General features: G+C 35.0%; 1 protein-coding gene across 1 annotated transcript in view; it reads left to right on the top strand.

Annotated features, from left to right (window-relative positions):
• The window catches only part of LOC144549920 (uncharacterized), a 30,753-nt gene that overhangs the window by 410 nt on the left and 9,037 nt on the right, over positions 1-21,306 (top strand). The window contains exons 2-3 of the mRNA XM_078298483.1: positions 184-300; positions 537-629. Coding sequence (XP_078154609.1) covers positions 184-300; positions 537-629 — 210 coding nt within the window. The remainder of the gene's footprint in view (positions 1-183; positions 301-536; positions 630-21,306) is intronic.

Below are 21,306 nucleotides of genomic sequence, written 5' to 3'. Positions count from 1 at the left end.
GATCCATAACACGAACCAATATGCACTATGCATAGTACTGTAGCTGTGACTTTTATTCTTTCTTTTGTCTCTACGCCGACATTTTTTATTTTTTTGTGTGTTTCTTCAGCCCTCGAACCAGTTGCATTCTTTGGAAAGAAAGAATACTAATGAAATATAACAATACCTTGTTTGTTTTTGTAGCCTATTAACTCGGATCTGGTCAAGCTACTTATTCCAGTTGCAGTTTGCCATGGGGTCACGTCACTAGCAATATATCCTTCGCTGCTGTTGCTGTCTCATTCACGCACACTATCAAAGGTATCAATCATTTATTGTTGTTCTTTATTTTGTAATTGTGTTTTGACATTTTAACTTATATTTAATTTGACACAGCTTTGGAACCACCTTAAATGTGTCCGCTTAATTCTGTAATTTTTGTGCCATAATACCTTCAAATTTTGTTTTTCTGTTCTGAATTGATTCCTGATTTTCAGTCTCATTTTTTACATGGTCATTGATTATTCATAAGTTGAACTTGTTTCCTATATTCGCAGAGCATACTTACAAGCATAGTTCTGAAATCAAATGTGACAATGCTGGATATAGTTAGCACAAGAATGCTTGGTCAATTTGGCTTCCTAGCTAAGGTACGTGCAAGCTGGTAATTGACTTCAATAATCTAACTAAATATTTTTTCTAGTTTAATTTCATTTCTTCCCATTTATTTTTTCTGGAGTAGGTATTTTATATATTTGAAGACTTGGGTATATCAGTTGACTGTGTTACTGCTATTTTGCTAATCATTTTGTAATAAACTAATGTTTACATAACTAATGTAGTTACCTACTATTGGGAGTACATGTAAAATATATGATATGCTTGTTGTAATTTTTGTTTTGTTTGATAACTCTTACTTATATTTCCATGTAAAATATGTGACATGTTTTTAGCAATTTTTGTTTTGTATAATAACTCTTGCTTACATTTTCCAATATTAATGATTACTTTAAAAATTGCTGGCACTTATATTAATTTATTTGTGAAATTAGCTGCTTCCATATAAGTTTGTGGTGTAATAAACCTTTACAAATATTTATTTGCTCTCTAATAAATCTTTATATATACTTCTATACCAGCAAGAGCTCTTTTAACCTTTATATATGCTCCTTTCTTACAAACTACTGGAACTACCTTTGGATATGACCCTTGGATACGGTACCGTCTGGTACATACAAATTCAAGAAATATTTACCTGTCTAGCATAATTTATAACATATATCTTTGGATACGGTATCGTCTAGTATATACAAATTCAAGAAATATTTAATGCTTCTGTACATTTTGTAACATATACACACATTTTGAATATAAAATGTGTACGTTAGCATACACAAAGGAAACGGCTGCCCCATAACTGCAACAAGACTTGTAATGTATATGTACTTGTAGATAAAATTTTACAATTTTCAGAAATTTTTCACTGATTTTTTAGATAGGTAAAAAATCACTTTATCTAAAGATTTTAGATTATTCAATAGTAGAGTTCTACCTATCTAAAACAAATAAAACTTAGTCTAAAGATTTTCAAGTGGGTTGCTTTATTGGAATGGCGCGCATGCAACAACCATGGCTTTTTTAAGGTTTCGCTGATAAGTTTCATTCACAATATATTCTATTTTTTTTGTTGCACGGCTTATTTCTTTACCTTGTGGCTGTTTCGTGTACATAACTGGTAGAAGTCGGCCAAAGTTGACTTGGCCGTTACATGTTTGAGCTGATAGGTTTATGGTATAGTTTTTTTTAGGTGGTCTGATCTCATAACTTTCACTCTTGGTTAGTACCGATAATTGAGTTGTACTTTTGTTTATGTAGATGAAGCTTTTGTTCAAGTGGACTGCTTTATTGGAATGGCGCGCATGCAACAACCATGGTTTTTTTGCGGTTTCGCTCATAAGATAAGATTCTTTCACAATATATTTTATTTTTTTTGTTGCACGGTTTATTTCTTCACCTTGTGGTAGTTTCGTGTACATAACCGGAAGAAGTCAGCCAAAGCTGACTTGGTCGTTACTATTTTGAGCTAATAGGTCTATGGTATAGTTTTTTTTTAGGTGGTGGTCAGATCTTACAACCTTCACTCTTGATTAGTAACAATAATTGAGTTGTATTTTTGTTTATGTAGATGGATCTTTTCTTGAGGTGGGCAGCTTTCTTGTAACGGCGCATACGCAACAACCATGCCATCTTTGCGGTTTCGCTTATAAGATAAGTCTCCTTCACAATATATTTTATTTTTTTTGTTGCACGGCTTATTTCTTCTCCTTGTGGCTGTTTCATGTACATAACCTTTAGAAGTCAGCCAAAGCAGGCTTGGCCGTTACTTGTTTGAGTTGATAGGTCTATGTTATAGTTTTTTTTAGGTTGTCAGACCTCACAACCTTCACAATATATTCTATTTTTTTGGTTGCACGGCTTATTTCTTCACCTTGTGGCTGTTTCGTGTACATTACCGGTAGAAGTCAACCAAAGTTGACTTGGCCGTTACTTGTTTGAGCTGATAGGTCTATAGTATAGTTTTTTCTTAGGTGGTCAGATCTCACAACCTCCACTCTTGGTTAGTACCGATAATTGAGTTGAATTTTTGTTTATGTAGATGAAGCTTTTCTTAAAGTGGGCTGCATTCTTGGAACGGCGCGCATGCAACAACTTTGTCTTCCTTGCGGTTTCGCTTATAAGATAAGTTTTCTTCACAATATATTCTATTTTTTTTGTTGCACGGCTTATTTCTTCTCCTTCTGGCCGTTTTGTGTACATAACCGGTAGAAGTCAGCCAAAACTGACTTGACCGTTACTTTTTTGAGCTGATAGGTCTATGTTATAGTTTTTTTAGGTGGTCAGATCTCACAACTTTCACTCTTGGTTAGTACCGATAATTGAGTTGAATTTTTGTTTATGTAGATGAAGCTTTTGTTGAATTGGGCTTCTTTCTTGGAACGACGCGCATGCAACAACCTTGTCTTCCTTGCGGTTTCGCTTATAAGATAAGTTTTCTTCACAATAAATTCTATTTTTTTTGTTGCACGGCTTATTTCTTCTCCTTGTAGCCGTTTTGTGTACATAAACGGTAGAAGTCAGCCAAAGCTGACTTGGCCGTTACTTTTTTGAGCTGATAGGTCTATGTTATAGGTTTTTTTAGGTGGTGAGATCTCACAACCTTCACTCTTGGTTAGTACCGATAATTGAGTTGAATTTTTGTTTATGTAGATGGAGCTTTAGTTGAAGTGGGCTTCTTTCTTGGAACGGCGCGCATGCAACAACCTTTTCTTCATTGCGGTTTCGCTTATAAGATAAGTTTTCTTCACAATATATTCTATTTTTTTTGTTGCACGGCTTATTTCTTCTCCTTGTGGCCGTTTTGTGTACATAACCGGTAGAAGTCAGCCAAAGCTGACTTGGCCGTTACTTTTTTGAGCTGATAGGTCTATGTTATAGTTTTTTTAGGTGGTCAGATCTCACAACTTTCACTCTTTGTTAGTACCGATAATTGAGTTGAATTTTTGTTTATGTAGATGGAGCTTTTGTTGAAATAGGCTTCTTTCTTGGAACGGCGCGCATGCAACAACCTTGTCTTCCTTGCGGTTTCGCTTATAAGATAAGTTTTCTTCACAATAAATTCTATGTTTTTTGTTGCACGGCTTATTTCTTCTCCTTGTGGCCGTTTTTTGTACATAACAGGTAGAAGTCAGCCAAAACTGACTTGGCCGTTAATTTTTTGAGCTGATAGGTCTATGTTATAGTTTTTTTTAGGTGGTCAGATCTCACAAACTTCACTCTTGGTTAGTACCGATAATTGAGTTGAATTTTTGTTTATGTAGATGGAGCTTTTGTTGAAGTGGGCTTCTTTCTTGGAACGGCGCGCATGCAACAACCGGCGCGCATGCAACAACCTTGTCTTCCTTGCGGTTTCGCTTATAAGATAAGTTTTCTTCACAATAAATTCTATTTTTTTTGTTGCACGGCTTATTTCTTCTCCTTGTGGCCGTTTTGTGTACATAACCGGTAGAAGTCAGCCAAAGCTGACTTAGCCGTTACTTTTTTGAGCCGATAGGTCTATGTTATAGTTTTTTTTTAGGTGGTCAGATCTCACAATCTCCACCCTTGGTTAGTACCGATAATTGGGTTGTCTTTTTGTTTATGTAGATGGAGTTTTTCTTGAAGTGGGCAGCATTTTTGGAACGGCGCGCATGCAACAACCTTGTCTTCCTTGCGGTTTCGCTTATAAGATAAGTTTTCTTCACAATATATTCTATTTTTTTTGTTGCACGGCTTATTTCTTCTCCTTGTGGCATTTTGTGTACATAACCGGTAGAAGTCAGCCAAAGCTGACTTGGCCGTTACTTTTTTGAGCTGATAGGTCTATGTTATAGTTTTTTTTAGGTAGTCAGATCTCACAACCTTCACTCTTGGTTAGTACCGATAATTGAGTTGAATTTTTGTTTATGTAGATGGAGCTTTTGTTGAAGTGGGCTTCTTTCTTGGAACGGCGCGCATGCAACAACCTTGTCTTCCTTACGGTTTCGCTTATAAGATAAGTTTTCTTCACAATAAATTCTATTTTTTTTGTTGCACGGCTTATGTCTTCTCCTTGTGGCCGTTTTGTGTATATAACCGGTAGAAGTCAGCCAAAGCTGACTTGGCCGTTACTTTTTTGAGCTGATAGGTCTATGTTATAGTTTTTTTTAGTTGGTCAGATCTCACAATCTTCACTCTTGGTTAGTACCGATAATTGAATTGTCTTTTTGTTTATGTAGATGGAGTTTTTCTTGAAGTGGGCAGCATTCTTTGAACGACGCGTATGCAACAACCTTGTTTTCGTTTCGGTTTCGCTTATAAGATAAGTTTTCTTCACAATATATTCTATTTTTTTTGTTGCACGGCTTATTTCTTCTCCTTGTGGCCGTTTTGTGTATATAACCGGTAGAAGTCAGCCAAAGCTGACTTGGCCGTTACTTTTTTGAGCTGATAGGTCTATAGTATAGTTTATTCTTAGGTGGTCAGATCTCACAACCTCCACTCTTGGTTAGTACCGATAATTGAGTTGAATTTTTGTTTATGTAGATGGAGCTTTTGTTGAAGTGGGCAGCATTCTTGGAACGACGCGCATGCAACAACCTTGTCTTCCTTGCGGTTTCGCTTATAAGATAAGTTTTCTTCACAATATATTCCATTTTTTTTGTTGCACGGCTTATTTCTTCTCCTTGTGGCCGTTTTGTGTACATAACCGGTAGAAGTCAGCCAAAGCTGACTTGGCCGTTACTTTTTTGAGCTGATAGGTCTATGTTATAGTTTTTTTTAGGTAGTCAGATCTCACAACCTTCACTCTTGGTTAGTACCGATAATTGAGTTGAATTTTTGTTTATGTAGATGGAGCTTTTGTTGAAGTGGGCTTCTTTCTTGGAACGGCGCGCATGCAACAACCTTGTCTTCCTTGCGGTTTCGCTTATAAGATAAGTTTTTTTCACAATAAATTCTATTTTTTTTGTTGCACGGCTTATGTCTTCTCCTTGTGGCCGTTTTGTGTATATAACCGGTAGAAGTCAGCCACAGCTGACTTGGCCGTTACTTTTTTGAGCTGATAGGTCTATGTTATAGTTTTTTTTTAGGTGGTCAGATCTCACAATCTTTGCTCTTGGTTCGTACCGATAATTGAGTTGTCTTTTTGTTTATGTAGATGGAGTTTTTCTTGAAGTGGGCAGCATTCTTTGAACGACGCGTATGCAACAACCTTGTTTTCCTTGCGGTTTCGCTTATAAGATAAGTTTTCTTTACAATATATTCTATTTTTTTTGTTGCACGGCTTATTTCTTCTCCTTGTGGCCGTTTTGTGTATATAACCGGTAGAAATCAGCCAAAGCTGACTTGGCCGTTACTTTTTTGAGCTGATAGATCTATGTTATAGTTGTTTTTTAGGTGGTCAGATCTCACAACCTTCACTCTTGGTTAGTACCGATAATTGAGTTGAATTTTTGTTTATGTAGATGGAGCTTTTGTTGAAGTGGGCTTCTTTCTTGGAACGGCGCGCATGCAACAACCTTGTCTTCCTTGCGGTTTCGCTTATAAGATAAGTTTTTTTCACAATAAATTCTATTTTTTTTGTTGCACGGCTTATGTCTTCTCCTTGTGGCCGTTTTGTGTATATAACCGGTAGAAGTCAGCCACAGCTGACTTGGCCGTTACTTTTTTGAGCTGATAGGTCTATGTTATAGTTTTTTTTTAGGTGGTCAGATCTCACAATCTTTGCTCTTGGTTCGTACCGATAATTGAGTTGTCTTTTTGTTTATGTAGATGGAGTTTTTCTTGAAGTGGGCAGCATTCTTTGAACGACGCGTATGCAACAACCTTGTTTTCCTTGCGGTTTCGCTTATAAGATAAGTTTTCTTCACAATATATTCTATTTTTTTTGTTGCACGGCTTATTTCTTCTCCTTGTGGCCGTTTTGTGTATATAACCGGTAGAAATCAGCCAAAGCTGACTTGGCCGTTACTTTTTTGAGCTGATAGATCTATGTTATAGTTGTTTTTTAGGTGGTCAGATCTCACAACCTTCACTCTTGGTTAGTACCGATAATTGAGTTGAATTTTTGTTTATATAGATGAAGCTTTTGTTGAAGTGGGCTTCTTTCTTGGAACGGCGCGCATGCAACAACCTTGTCTTCCTTACGGTTTCGCTTATAAGATAAGTTTTCTTCACAATAAATTCTATTTTTTTTGTTGCACGGCTTATGTCTTCTCCTTGTGGCCGTTTTGTGTATATAACCGGTAGAAGTCAGCCAAAGCTGACTTGGCCGTTACTTTTTTGAGCTGATAGTTCTATGTTATAGTTTTTTTTAGGTGGTCAGATCTCACAATCTTCACTCTTGGTTAGTACCGATAATTGAGTTGTCTTTTTGTTTATGTAGATGGAGTTTTTCTTGAAATGGGCAGCATTCTTTGAACGACGCGTATGCAACAACCTTGTTTTCGTTTCGGTTTCGCTTATAAGATAAGTTTTCTTCACAATATATTCTATTTTTTTTGTTGCACGGCTTATTTCTTCTCCTTGTGGCCGTTTTGTGTACATAACCGGTAGAAGTCAGCCAAAGCTGACTTGGCCGTTACTTTTTTGAGCTGATAGGTCTATGTTATAGTTTTTTTTAGGTAGTCAGATCTCACAGCTTCACTCTTGGTTAGTACCGATAATTGAGTTGAATTTTTGTTTATGTAGATGGAGCTTTTGTTGAAGTGGGCTTCTTTCTTGGAACGGCGCGCATGCAACAACCTTGTCTTCCTTACGGTTTCGCTTATAAAATAAGTTTTCTTCACAATAAATTCTATTTTTTTTGTTGCACGGCTTATGTCTTCTCCTTGTGGCCGTTTTGTGTATATAACCGATAGAAGTCAGCCAAAGCTGACTTGGCCGTTACTTTTTTGAGCTGATAGGTCTATGTTATAGTTTTTTTTAGTTGGTCAGATCTCACAATCTTCACTCTTGGTTAGTACCGATAATTGAATTGTCTTTTTGTTTATGTAGATGGAGTTTTTCTTGAAGTGGGCAGCATTCTTTGAACGACGCGTATGCAACAACCTTGTTTTCGTTTCGGTTTCGCTTATAAGATAAGTTTTCTTCACAATATATTCTATTTTTTTTGTTGCACGGCTTATTTCTTCTCCTTGTGGCCGTTTTGTGTATATAACCGGTAGAAGTCAGCCAAAGCTGACTTGGCCGTTACTTTTTTGAGCTGATAGATCTATGTTATAGTTGTTTTTTAGGTGGTCAGATCTCACAACCTTCACTCTTGGTTAGTACCGATAATTGAGTTGAATTTTTGTTTATATAGATGGAGCTTTTGTTGAAGTGGGCTTCTTTCTTGGAACGGCGCGCATGCAACAACCTTGTCTTTCTTACGGTTTCGCTTATAAGATAAGTTTTCTTCACAATAAATTCTATTTTTTTTGTTGCACGGCTTATGTCTTCTCCTTGTGGCCGTTTTGTGTATATAACCGGTAGAAGTCAGCCAAAGCTGACTTGGCCGTTACTTTTTTGAGCTGATAGGTCTATGTTATAGTTTTTTTTAGGTGGTCAGATCTCACAATCTTCACTCTTGGTTAGTACCGATAATTGAGTTGAATTTTTGTTTATGTAGATGGAGCTTTTGTTGAAGTGGGCTTCTTTCTTGGAATGGCGCGCATGCAACAACCTTGTCTTCCTTATGGTTTCGCTTATAAGATAAGTTTTCTTCACAATAAATTCTATTTTTTTTGTTGCACGGCTTATGTTTTCTCCTTGTGGCCGTTTTGTGTATATAACCGGTAGAAGTCAGCCACAGCTGACTTGGCCGTTACTTTTTTGAGCTGATAGGTCTATGTTATAGTTTTTTTTTAGGTGGTCAGATCTCACAATCTTCGCTCTTGGTTCGTGCCGATAATTGAGTTGTCTGTTTGTTTATGTAGATGGAGTTTTTCTTGAAGTGGGCAGCATTCTTTGAACGACGCGTATGCAACAACCTTGTTTTCCTTGCGGTTTCGCTTATAAGATAAGTTTTCTTCACAATATATTCTATTTTTTTTGTTGCACGGCTTATTTCTTCTCCTTGTGGCCGTTTTGTGTATATAACCGGTAGAAGTCAGCCAAAGCTGACTTGGCCGTTACTTTTTTGAGCTGATAGGTCTATGTTATAGTTGTTTTTTAGGTGGTCAGATCTCACAACCTTCACTCTTGGTTAGTACCGATAATTGAGTTGAATTTTTGTTTATGTAGATGGAGCTTTTGTTGAAGTGGGCTTCTTTCTTGGAACGGCGCGCATGCAACAACCTTGTCTTCCTTACGGTTTCGCTTATAAGATAAGTTTTCTTCACAATAAATTCTATTTTTTTTGCTGCACGGCTTATTTCTTCAACTTGTGGATGTTTCGTGTAAATAACCGGTAGAAGTCAGCCAAAGCTGACTTGGCCGTTACTTTTTTGAGCTGATAGGTCTATAGTATAATTTTTTCTTAGGTGGTCAGATCTCACAACCTCCACTCTTGGTTAGTACCGATAATTGAGTTGTCTTTTTGTTTATGTAGATGGAGTTTTTCTTGAAGTGGACAGCATTCTTGGAACGGCGCGCATGCAACAACCTTGTCTTCCTTGCGGTTTCGCTTATAAGATAAGTTTTCTTCACAAAATATTCTATTTTTTTTTGTTGCACGGCTTATTTCTTCTCCTTGTGGCCGTTACTTTTTTGAGCTGATAGGTGTATGTTATAGGTTTTTTTTATGTGGTTAGATCTCACAACCTTCACTCTTGGTTAGTACCGATAATTGAGTTCAATTTTTGTTTATGTAGATGGAGCTTTTGTGGAATTGAGCTTCTTTCTTGGAACGGCGCGCATGCGACACCTTGTCTTCCTTGCGGTTTCGCTTATAAGATTAGTTTTCTTCACAATATATTCTATTTTTTTTGTTGCACGGCTTATTTCTTCACCTTGTGGCTGTTTCGTGTACATAACCGGTAGAAGTCAACCAAAGCTGACTTGGCCGTTACTTATTTGAGCTGATAGGTCTATAGTATAGTTTTTTCTTAGGTGGTCAGATCTCACAACGTCCACTCTTGGTTAGTACCGATAATTGAGTTGTATTTTTGTTTATGTAGATGGAGCTTTTGTTGAAGTGGGCTTCTTTCTTGGAACGGCGCGCATGCAACAACCTTGTCTTCCTTGCGGTTTCGCTTATAAGATAAGTTTTCTTCACAATAAATTCAATTTTTTTTGTTGCACGGCTTATGTCTTCTCCTTGTGGCCGTTTTGTGTATATATAACCGGTAGAAGTCAGCCAAAGCTGACTTGGCCGTTACTTTTTTGAGCTGATAGGTCTATGTTACAGTTTTTTTTTAGGTGGTCAGATCTCACAATCTTCACTCTTGGTTAGTACTGATAATTGAGTTGTCTTTTTGTTTATGTAGATGAAGCTTTTGTTGAAGTGGGCTTCTTTCTTGGAACGGCGCGCATGCAACAACCTTGTCTTCCTTGCGGTTTCGCTTATAAGATAAGTTTTCTTCACAATATGTTCTATTTTTTTTGTTGCTCGGCTTATTTCTTCACCTTGTGGCCGTTTTGTGTACATAACCGGTTGAAGTTAGCCAAAGCTGACTTGTTCGTTACTTTTTTGAGCTGATAGGTCTTTGTTATAGTTTTTTTTAGTTGGTCAGATCTCACAACCTTCATTTTTGGTTAGTACCGATAATTTAGTTGTACTTTTGTTTATGTAGATGAAACTTTTCTTGAAGTGGACTGCTTTCTTAGAACTGTACGCATGCAACAACTATGGTTTCCATGTGGTTTCGCTTGTAAGATAAGTTTCCTTCACAATATATCATTTCTTTTTTTGTTGCACGAGTTATTTATTCTCCTTGTGGTTGTTTCGTGTACATAACCGGAAGAAGTCAGCCAAAGCTGACTTGGCACTTACTTGTTTGAGATGATAGGTCTATGTTATAGTCTTTTTTTAGGTGGTTAGATCTCACAACCGTTACTCTTGGTTAGTACCGATAATTGAGTTGTACTATTGATTATGTAGATGAAGCTTTTCTTGAAGTAGGTTGCTTTCTTAGAACGGCACGCAAGCAACAACCATGGTTTCCTTGTAGTTTCGCTTGTAATATTAGTTTCCTTCACAATATATCTTTCCATTTTTTGTTGTACGGCTTATTTGTTCTCCTTGTGGCTGTTTCGTGTACATAACTGGTAGAAGTCAGCCAAATCTGACTTGGCCGTTACTTGTTTGAGATGATAGGTCTATGTGATAGTCTTTTTTGATGTGGTCCGATCTCACAACCTGCATTTTTGGTTAGTACCGATAATTTAGTTGTACTTTTGTTTATGTAGATGAAGTTTTTCTTGAAATGGGCTGCTTTCTTGGAACGGCACACATGCAACAACCATGATTTCCTTGAGGTTTCGCTTGTAAGATAAGTTTCATTCACAATACATCCTTTCTTTTTTTTGTTACATGACTTATTTCTTCTCCTTCTGGCTGTTTCGTGTACATAACCGGTGGAAGTCAGCCAAAGCTGACTTGGCCGTTACTTGTTTGAGGTGATAGGTCTACGTTATAATCTTTTTTGAGGTGGTCTGATCTTACAACATTCTCTTTTGGTTAGTACCGATAATTGAGTGGTACTATTGATTATGTAGATGAAGCTTTTCTTGAAGTGAGCTGCTTTCTTGGAACGGCACGCAGGCAACAATCATGACTTCCTTGCGGTTTCGCTTGTAAGATAAGTTTCCTTCACAATATATCCTTTTTTTTGTGGCGCGGCTTATTTCTTGTCCTTGTGGCTCTTTTGTGTACATAACCGGTAGAAGTCAGTCCAAGCTGACTTGGTTGTTACTTGTTTGAGCTGATAGGTCTATGTAATAGTTTTTTTTAGGTGGTCAGATCTCACAACCTTCACTCTTGGTTAGTACCGATAATTGAGTGGTACTATTGATTATGTAGATGGAACTTTTTGTGGTTTCCTTCACAATATATCTTTCCATTTTTTGTTGTACGGCTTATTTGTTCTCCTTGTGGCTGTTTCGTGTACATAACTGGTAGAAGTCAGCCAAAGCTGACTTGGCCGTTACTTGTTTGAGATGATAGGTCTATGTGATAGTCTTTTTTGATGTGCTCCGATCTCACAACCTTCACTCTTGGTTAGTACCGATAAATTAGTTGTACTTTTGTTTATGTAGATGAAGTTTTTCTTGAAATGGGCTGCTTTTTTGGAACGGCACACATGCAACAACCATGACTTCCTTGAGATTTCGCTTGTAAGATAAGTTTCCTTCACAATACATCCTTGCTTTTTTTTGTTACACGGCTTATTTCTTCTCCTTGTGGCTGTTTCGTGTACATAACCGGTAGAAGTCAGCCAAAACTGACTTGGCCGTTACTTGTTTGAGTTGATATGGTTATGTTACAGTTTTTTTAGGTGGTCAGATCTTACAACCTTCGCTCTTGGTTAGTACCAATAATTGATTTATACTTTTATTTATGTAGATGTAACTTTTCTTGAAGTGGGCTGCTTTCTTAGAACGGCACGCATTCAGCAACCATGACTTCCTTGCGGTTTCGCTTGTAAGACAAGTTTCATTCACAATATATCCTTTTGTTGTTGTGCGGCTTATTTCTTCCCCTTGTGGCTGTTTCGTGTATATAACCGGTAGAAGTCAGCCAAAGCTGACTTGTTTGTTACTTGTTTGAGTTGATATGGTTATGTTACAGTTTTTTTAGGTGGTCAGATCTTACAACCTTCGCTCTTGGTTAGTACCAATAATTGTGTTATACTTTTATTTATGTAGATGCAACTTTTCTTGAAGTGGGCTGCTTTCTTGGAACGGCACGCATGCAACAACCACGACTTCCTTGCGGTTTCGCTTGTAAGATAAGTTTCCTTCGCAATATATCCTTTCCTTTGTTGTTGTAATGCTTATTTCTTCTCCTTGTGACTGTTTCGTGTACATAACCGGTGGAAGTCAGCCGAAGCTGACTTGGCCGTTACTTGTTTGAGCTGATAGGTCTATGTTATAGTGTTTTTTAGGTGGTCAGATCTCACAACCTTCACTCTCGGTTAGTACCGATAATTGAGTTGTACTTTTGTTTATGTAGATGGAGCTTTTCTTGAAGTGGGCTGCTTTCTTGGAACGGCACACATGCAACAACCATGACTTCCTTGAGGTTTCACTTGTAAGATAAGTTTCCTTCACAATACATCCTTTCTTTTTTTGTTGCACGGCTTATTTCTTCTCCTTGTGGCTGTTTCGTGTACATAACCGGTAGAAGTCAGCCAAAACTGACTTGGCCGTTACTTGTTTGAGTTGATATGGTTATGTTACAGTTTTTTTAGGTGGTCAGATCTTACAACCTTCGCTCTTGGTTAGTACCAATAATTGAGTTATACTTTTATTTATGTAGATGCAACTTTTCTTGAAGTGGGCTGCATTCTTAGAACGGCACGCATTCAACAACCATGACTTCCTTGCGGTTTTGCTTGTAAGACAAGTTTCATTCACAATATATCCTTTTTTTGTTGTGCGGCTTATTTCTTTCCCTTGTGGCTGTTTCGTGTATATAACCGGTAGAAGTCAGCCAAAGCTGACTTGTTCGTTACTTGTTTGAGCTGATAGGACTATGTTATAGTTTTTTTTAGGTGGTCAGATCTCATAACTTTCAGTCTTGGTTAGTACCGATAATTGAGTTGTACTTTTGTTTGTGTGGATTGAGCTTTTCTTGAAGTAGGCTGCTTTCTTGGAACGGCACGCATGCAACAACCATGACTTCCTTGCGGTTTCGCTTGTAAGATAAGTTTCCTTTGCAATATATCCTTTCTTTTGTTGTTGTAATGCTTATTTCTTCTCCTTGTGACTGTTTCGTGTACATAACCGGTGGAAGTCAGCCGAAGCTGACTTGGCCGTTACTTGTTTGAGCTGATAGGTCTATGTTATAGTTTTTTTTAGGTGGTTAGATCTCACAACCTTCACTATCGGTTAGTACCGATAATTGAGTTGTACTTTTGTTTATGTAGATGGAGTTTTTCTTGAAGTGGGCTGCTTTCATGGAACGACACACATGCAACAACCATGACTTCCTTGAGGTTCCACTTGTAAGATAAGTTTTCTTCACAATACATCCTTTATTTTTTTGTTGCACGACTTATTTCTTCTCCTTGTGGCTGTTTCGTGTACATAACCGGTAGAAGTCAGCCAAAGCTGACTTGGCCGTTACTTGTTTGAGCTGATAGGTCTATGTTATAGTCTTTTTTGTGGTGGTCCGGTCTTACAACATTCAATCTTGGTTAGTACCGATAATTTAGTTGTACTTTTGTTTATGTAGATGGAGTTTTTCTTGAAGTGGGCTACTTTCATTGAACTGCACGCATGCAACAACCATGGTTTCCTTGCGGTTTTGCTTGTAAGATAAGTTTTTTATGGTCCAGATTTGCTGAAAACAACGATTTTCAATAAATCTAAAAAAATAGTAAATTCCAAAAAATGTAAAATTTGGTCTCCAAACACATATTAATATGGAGAACAAGATGAACGGTTCGGATCGACCGTTAGAATTTTGAAAAGTTAAATATTGAGCCGTTGCACGGAGGGTCTCTATGATACGCGTTGCTTGCTAGCATATTCCTATATATATATATGAGGAGGGTTCAAATGCACCCTATCATTTTTGTCAATTTTTAAAGTCCAAATAGTTAATCCGAAGCGTTAGATGCGATATATATATTAAGATGTGCTTGGAGACCAAATTTTACATTTTTTTGAATTTTTTTACTATTTATTAAGCCACTTTGAAAATCGCTGATCCAATGGTCCAGAAAGTGTAAAATCAGCGATTTTCAAAGTGGTTTAATAAATAGTAAAAAAATTCCAAAAAATGTAAAATTTGGTCTCCAAACACATCTTAATATATAGATCACATTTAACGATTCGGATTGACTATTCGGACTTTGAAAACGGAGAAGAATGATTTAAAAATTAGGGTGCATTTGGGTGCACAAAAATTTGGGTGCATTTGAACCCTCCTCTATATATATATATATATATATAGGGTCTGTCTAAATTGCTGCTGGCAGCATTTCAGCAGAGGTGCTGCCGGGGCTATATTTAGTCGTGTGATGTCCAAACAACAAATCCAAACCGTTAGATATTTAATCTATATTATAATCTACTTGGAGACCAAATTTTACATTTTTTGGAATTTTTTTACTATATATTAAGCTGGTTTGGAAACCGCTGATTTCAGTAAATTTCTGCAGTATTGAAATCAGCGGTTTTCAAACTAGTTTAATATATAGTAAAAAAATTCCAAAAAATATAAAATTTGGTCTCCAAGTAGATTATAATAAGATTAAACATCTAACGGTTTGGATTTGTTGTTTGGACATCACAAAACAAAAAAATGGATGGCAGCACCACCGGCAGAAATGATGCCGGCAGCAAATTAGCCATAGCCTATATATATATATATATATATATATATATATATATATAGTTAGGCTGGGGTGCTATGGATAGCATAGTGGCCTCTATGCTACGGCTCAATATTCGAGTTTTCAAAATCCAAACAGTCGATCCGAACCGTTCATCTTATTCTCCATATTAATATCTGCTTGGGGACCAAATTTTACATTTTTCTGAATTTTTTTACTATTTATTAAGTATTTTACAAAATTGTTGATCCAACGGTGGCTGCACAAAACAGTAAAACCGTTGGATTAGCGATTTTCAAAGTGGCTTAATAAATAGTAAAAAAATTCAGAAAATTATAAAATTTGGTCTCCAAGCAGATATTAATATGGAGAATAAGATGAACGGTTCGGATCGACCGTTTGGATTTTGAAAACTTGAATATTGAGCTGTAGCATAGAGGCCACTATGCTATCCATAGCACCCAGCCTAACTCATATATATATATATATATATATATGTAATTAATTTGTGTTTAATTCTTGGTTGAGATAATCTTGTTTGATTAGTGCAAAATGTCTAGACACAAAAATAAATAAAAAATATGCAAATTTTATGAGTGTACATATATAGCTAATTATTAGTTGATATCAAAGTTAATTAAGCTTCTAGAGATGTGTTTTCTTTGGACCACTTCCAAACTGAGGATACTTGTCTGACTTGTCTCATGTACATCTTCTTTAATTACCAGAACTTTCTACTTCATATTTTTATTCCTTTTGTTGAACAAAATTAGAATTTACAAAAATAAGCAAAGGTTAATATTTAGAATAAATATTTCCTTCCCCCAGTTTATTTCCCCCATTCATCCCTCAATTATTAATTATATGAGGGGACCACAACTTCCAGCACAAAAAGACAAAAGAAAATGTGTATCAGTCATTAATAATGTGGGGGACCGCTAATTAACTGGGGGACCACTTATATTTGAAAAACTTTACAACTGATGCGCATAAATATGTATACTTATATACGCAAGTATTAACATCTAATATAGTAAGTATTCATATGTAAAATATCAAGTATTTCTTTAAACAATCTTTTTTATCACATACTCATTTTTTACACATTTTATGGTTTTTTTTTCTTACTTCAATGCCGCCTATATTTCTGACAATCTGTGAATTTTTTTGCGAATCTAAAGTCACAGACATTTTCTACGTAATTTTATCTTTCAAATGAGATCCATAATGAAATACTTTTGAGTTGTCTGCCGCGCAAGTATTCATACTTGATATATTATATATTAACACCTGCGCGCATATGCATCCATATTTACACATGACAGTTGTAAAATCTATCAAATATTAGGTGGTTACCTAAGTAGTTAGTGATCTCCCATTTAATTAGCGGTCACCACAGGTAATGCATTATGAATACTTGCTCAACAAGATATGAATACTTACACAGCAACGTATGAATATTTGTATGACGAGGTATGAATACTTGCAAGATGGACAACCCGAAAGTATGTCATCATGGATCTCATTTGAAAAAAAAAATTACGTAGAAGACGTCCATGGTTTTAGATTTACAAATTTTCTCACAGACCGTCATAAATATTGATGAAATTGAACGGAGAAAAAAAAATCCAACTCTAAAAACATGTAAAAGATGTGTGTGTGATGTGTCCAGTTTTTTTTTCGAAATTATTGGTATCTTAGGTATGAATACTTGATATATTATATATTAACACTTGTGCACATAGGTATCCATATTTGCACGCGTCAGTAGTTATTGACTGGGGAATGAATGAGAGAAATTGACTGAGGGATAGTTAGTTGATCCCTAATATTTAATGTAAGGAAAGGGAGCTCTGCTCTCCATACCTCTTGTGAATATAAAAACAACACTATTGACTTACTTTATACATGTATGCAAAAGGAATCTGATTTGCTACTGTCTAATTAATACTCTGATTAATGTTCAAGAATTAAACAAAACCAATGGACACTCACAATTAATTTATTCAAAGTTCTTTTCTTGAATCAAAACTAATTAATTAATATGTTCAATACATTTTGAGGAAATTAATTACGTATGAATTATATATGAAGTTGCTACATTCATTAATTGGGATATAATAGCACTCAACACCTTAATTCACTTGTCAAAATTTACAACAAAAATGCTACACATAATATTTTGATCCTACAAAAAAAAAAAAATCTCCATCAAAAATTGTCTCTCTCTCTCTCTCTCATGATCGAGTTGATAACCATATTATAAAAAATAGCATGTAAAAGAGAATCAGTGCCGGCCCTGGTGCTGGGCAGCCAGGGCGACCGCTCCGGGCCCCAAAATTCAAGGGGCCTCAAAAAAAAAAAATTTGCATATATTAAAAAAAAATAATATGTATATATTAAAAATAAATAAAATATTAGAGCCCAAACTTTTCTATAAATAGGTATGATCTATTGGCATATCAATAAAAAAAATTGTATATATCAATATTGTAAATAACGGTATGCGTTTGTCGAACGGACGGAGTACCGTCAAGTGATTAATCGATATGCGGCCGATTAATCAGAATTATGCAGACAATTTTGTATTTTTATTAAAATTATATGTATATATTCATAATTTATTAATAAAAATTATTTAACTCATCAAACTTATCAAATAAACTTAATTTAACTTAGTTTTATTATTATAACACGACACTACGCTTAACCAGTGTTTTAAAAGTCAGTTCTAATTCAGTATTTGGAAACCACCGCATACCGCATATAGGGTATATATGCGGCCGCATATACGGTTTTTATTCGGATATATACATGCAGATTTTAAAATGAAAATTCATATTAATTTGTATACAAAGAAAGTATTTATGATTGACTGTATATTAAATTGATGATGAAATGTTAAAATATCGATCCTTATCTCATACTAAATGAAATACTGAAATATTCATATATTGATCTCAATTCGACCGAATATGCGGCCAAATATTATTCAAAACCGTATATTGGACCGAATACTCATTTTCTATTCGGATTCCAACCGAATACGAATATTCGGCCGAATAGACCCATTTTTAAAACACTGTGCTTAACAATACACACGCACTTTATATGTGTAAGCACCACATTTATTTAATGAAAAAATAAATTCGAGAATTAAGCATTTTCAAATACAAATAATATATTATTTGAAAGACATGAAACATTCCAATATAAGAATCACTAAATTTAGTTTGTAATAACAACTTAATTTGATATATAAAGATTATGTACTAATTGAAAAAATTACATTAGTAAGTAAGAAAAATACATGGTATATAATAATAGAGGAATTAATCAATTAATTCAAAATAAGTAAGAAGAAAAAAACATATGTAAAAAAAATGGATGTATATCCAAGCACAAATAAAACTGCAATTCATGATTTATGAAACTTATTATCACACAGTCACAGAAAAGAACAATGTAAAAATAAATAATCACTGGAATAAACAAAAATAAATGAGAATAAACGGACAATCAAACGAGAATAAACGGAATAATTGAGAATAATCGAGAATGATTAATTGAAAAAAATTAACTAATAGACCTTCGATAACAGTTTGACCGCCGCTAACGATCAAAAAGGCATATAATCGGCCGTTAAGACCGTTTTTACAACACTAGTATATATAAAGGGTCCAAAATTTTCTTCCGCCCGGGCCACAAAATCTTCAGGACCGGCCCTGAAGAGAATCGATCAATTGTTATAATTAAATCTAAGAGAAAAGAAACATATATATCTTTTTTGGAAGAAAGCAGTAATTCTTTTCGCTGCAGCTATATCAACAATTATTTCAAACCGCAGAAGATGAAATTATAGTTGTATATAGATTATGGTCCCCTGTAGACTGTAGTAGTCTAAAAAATTTCAATACTAACTTATGATACAATCTTAGATTCTACCAGTAAGAATTCAAGGTTCATTTCACATTTAATAAAACAATGAGATATATTCTATTTGCTATCCTCGGTATATATTATATACATATACAAATATATGCCTCTAAGTGGCTTAACAAAACAGTAAAACCGTTGGATTAGCGATTTTCAAAGTGGCTTAATAAATAGTAAAAAAATTCAGAAAAATATAAAATTTGGTCTCCAAGCACATATTAATATGGAGAACAAGATGAACGGTTCAGATCGACTTTTTGAATTCTGAAATTTTAAATTTGAACCGTGTGTATTTCGACCCATATGCTACCGAAAGCACATTAGCCTATCTCTCTCTCTATATATATGAGATAGGCTAATGTGCTTTCGGTAGCATATGGGCCGAAATACACACGGTCCAAATTTGAAATTTTAAAATTCGAAAAGTCGATCTGAACCGTTCATCTTGTTCTCCATATTAATATGTGCTTGGAGACCAAATTTTACATTTTTCTGAATTTTTTTACTATTTATTAAGCCACTTTGAAAATTGCTGATCCAACGGTGGCTTAACAAAACAGTAAAACCGTTGGATTAGGGTTATTAGCAACAAAAGTTATATATATATATATATAGAGAGAATACAAACAATATCTCTCTCTCTCTCTCTATATATATATATATATATATATATATATATATATATATTTATCTAAAAGGCTAAAAGTATAGATGGAAGATAAATATTCAATGGCATAGAAGGAAGAATCGGTAAGGGAGCTGTATGGAGAGCCTTTTTGAAAAGCAATTCATTTGATATCATATCAAGTGTGGCAATAACCCGTGAGCTGCAAGGTGTTTGAAGTGTGGACTGAGCTCTCTGTCTTACATTACACCATTTCAACCATCATGACAATTTCACATTCAATCTCAAATTAAAGGAGAGCTGAGAGAAGGGGAGGAGTTTTCTTGATAGTACTATACTTTTTTGCAGAGAGAGAATATATATATATTTTTTTTTGTTTTTGCAAGAAACCCTCTTTCCCATTCTTTTTTTTATTTGGTGAACAAATAGTAAAAATAATTAATAATTAAATAAAATAAAGAAATCAAACGAAATGCTAAAAACAAACAACCTTGATAATATGAAAAGTGGGATTGCGCACGAGATGACACGTGAAGAAAAAATATTAATTAAGTCCAACCTCATATTTTATTTCCATGCATATATTGTGTACAAATTTGATTCCATATATTTTTTCTTGGGTCAATTTTAATTTCTATTCTCGAATGACCACATAACACATTTAATTCAGGCTGAATGTAAAATTTCATTCCACCAAAATTCTCACAAATTGTCACGAAAAATTGGTCTAAAAGGGTGACGAGAAGGGAAGGAAAAGGGGGAGGCTTACCGAATTCATATCATGATATGTATTAACGCACTGTTTGAGTTAAAGTTTGATCTATATATATATATATATATATATATATATATATTATTCATTTCATATTATAACGTATCTTAAAGGTCTAAAGGAGAATTAATTGTGCATTACAAACGTACGTAGGCCAGATTGGTCCAGATCCTAATCAGACGGTCTAGAGCTAAACTCAAATGGTGTACGTGTTAATTCAAAAGATACGGATACTCTAGCTACCAACTAACCTGACCGTGCTCGATTAATTACTTGTTCAAGATGATAAAATCGGAAGGTAATTAAGCGGATATATAGAAGGAGATCAATGGAGTGCAGGTGAAATTAATTAATTAATGTGTTTACTTCAGCGTTTTTTCTCACCGACGACACTCATCACTTGGAAAATCAGAGTATAGAGATGACTTCTTCACTTACTCTTAATTTCTATCTAACCTTTTTTTTTTTCCTTTCTTTATATGCTTGGTTCTGAAACACAATTTTACCGGTATCGTGATATTTAGCATTTGAAACTCATGTATTATTTATGTATTTCAGTTTCTTTTTTCAAAGAGAAAAAAGGTAGTTCTTCGAAATAGAATTAAGGTGCTTTGGATTTTCATTTTTTTTTGGGCACTATTTAGCATTTGAAACTCATGTATTTATGTATTTTAGTTTCTTTTTTCAAAGAGAGAAAAGGCAGTTCTTCGAAATAGAATGTGCTTTGGACTTTCATTTTTTTTTTCGGCACTTGTGTTCAAATGGCCGGTAGCGCTTGGCGGGTAGAAAGAAATTGGTAAGTGTTGTCCTTATCAATATATATTTCTTCCAATAATATATATCAACTTTATAACTAATACCTCTTAATCACATGCTATTTTTTTTTCCTAGTTTCTTGTGCACGTTTTCAGAGAAAGAAAAAAGTTTCTCCTTTATTTTGTAATTAATACAATTTCAGGAATATTATAATGGTTTTGCAATTAACTCAGAATTAA

The sequence above is a fragment of the Carex rostrata genome, unplaced genomic scaffold (assembly GCF_964058835.1).
Source record: "Carex rostrata unplaced genomic scaffold, lpCarRost1.2 SCAFFOLD_42, whole genome shotgun sequence".
Taxonomy (NCBI): Eukaryota; Viridiplantae; Streptophyta; class Magnoliopsida; order Poales; family Cyperaceae; genus Carex; species Carex rostrata.
The sequence above is the reverse complement of the archived record's forward strand: the minus strand, read 5'-3'. Positions and strand labels throughout refer to the sequence as shown.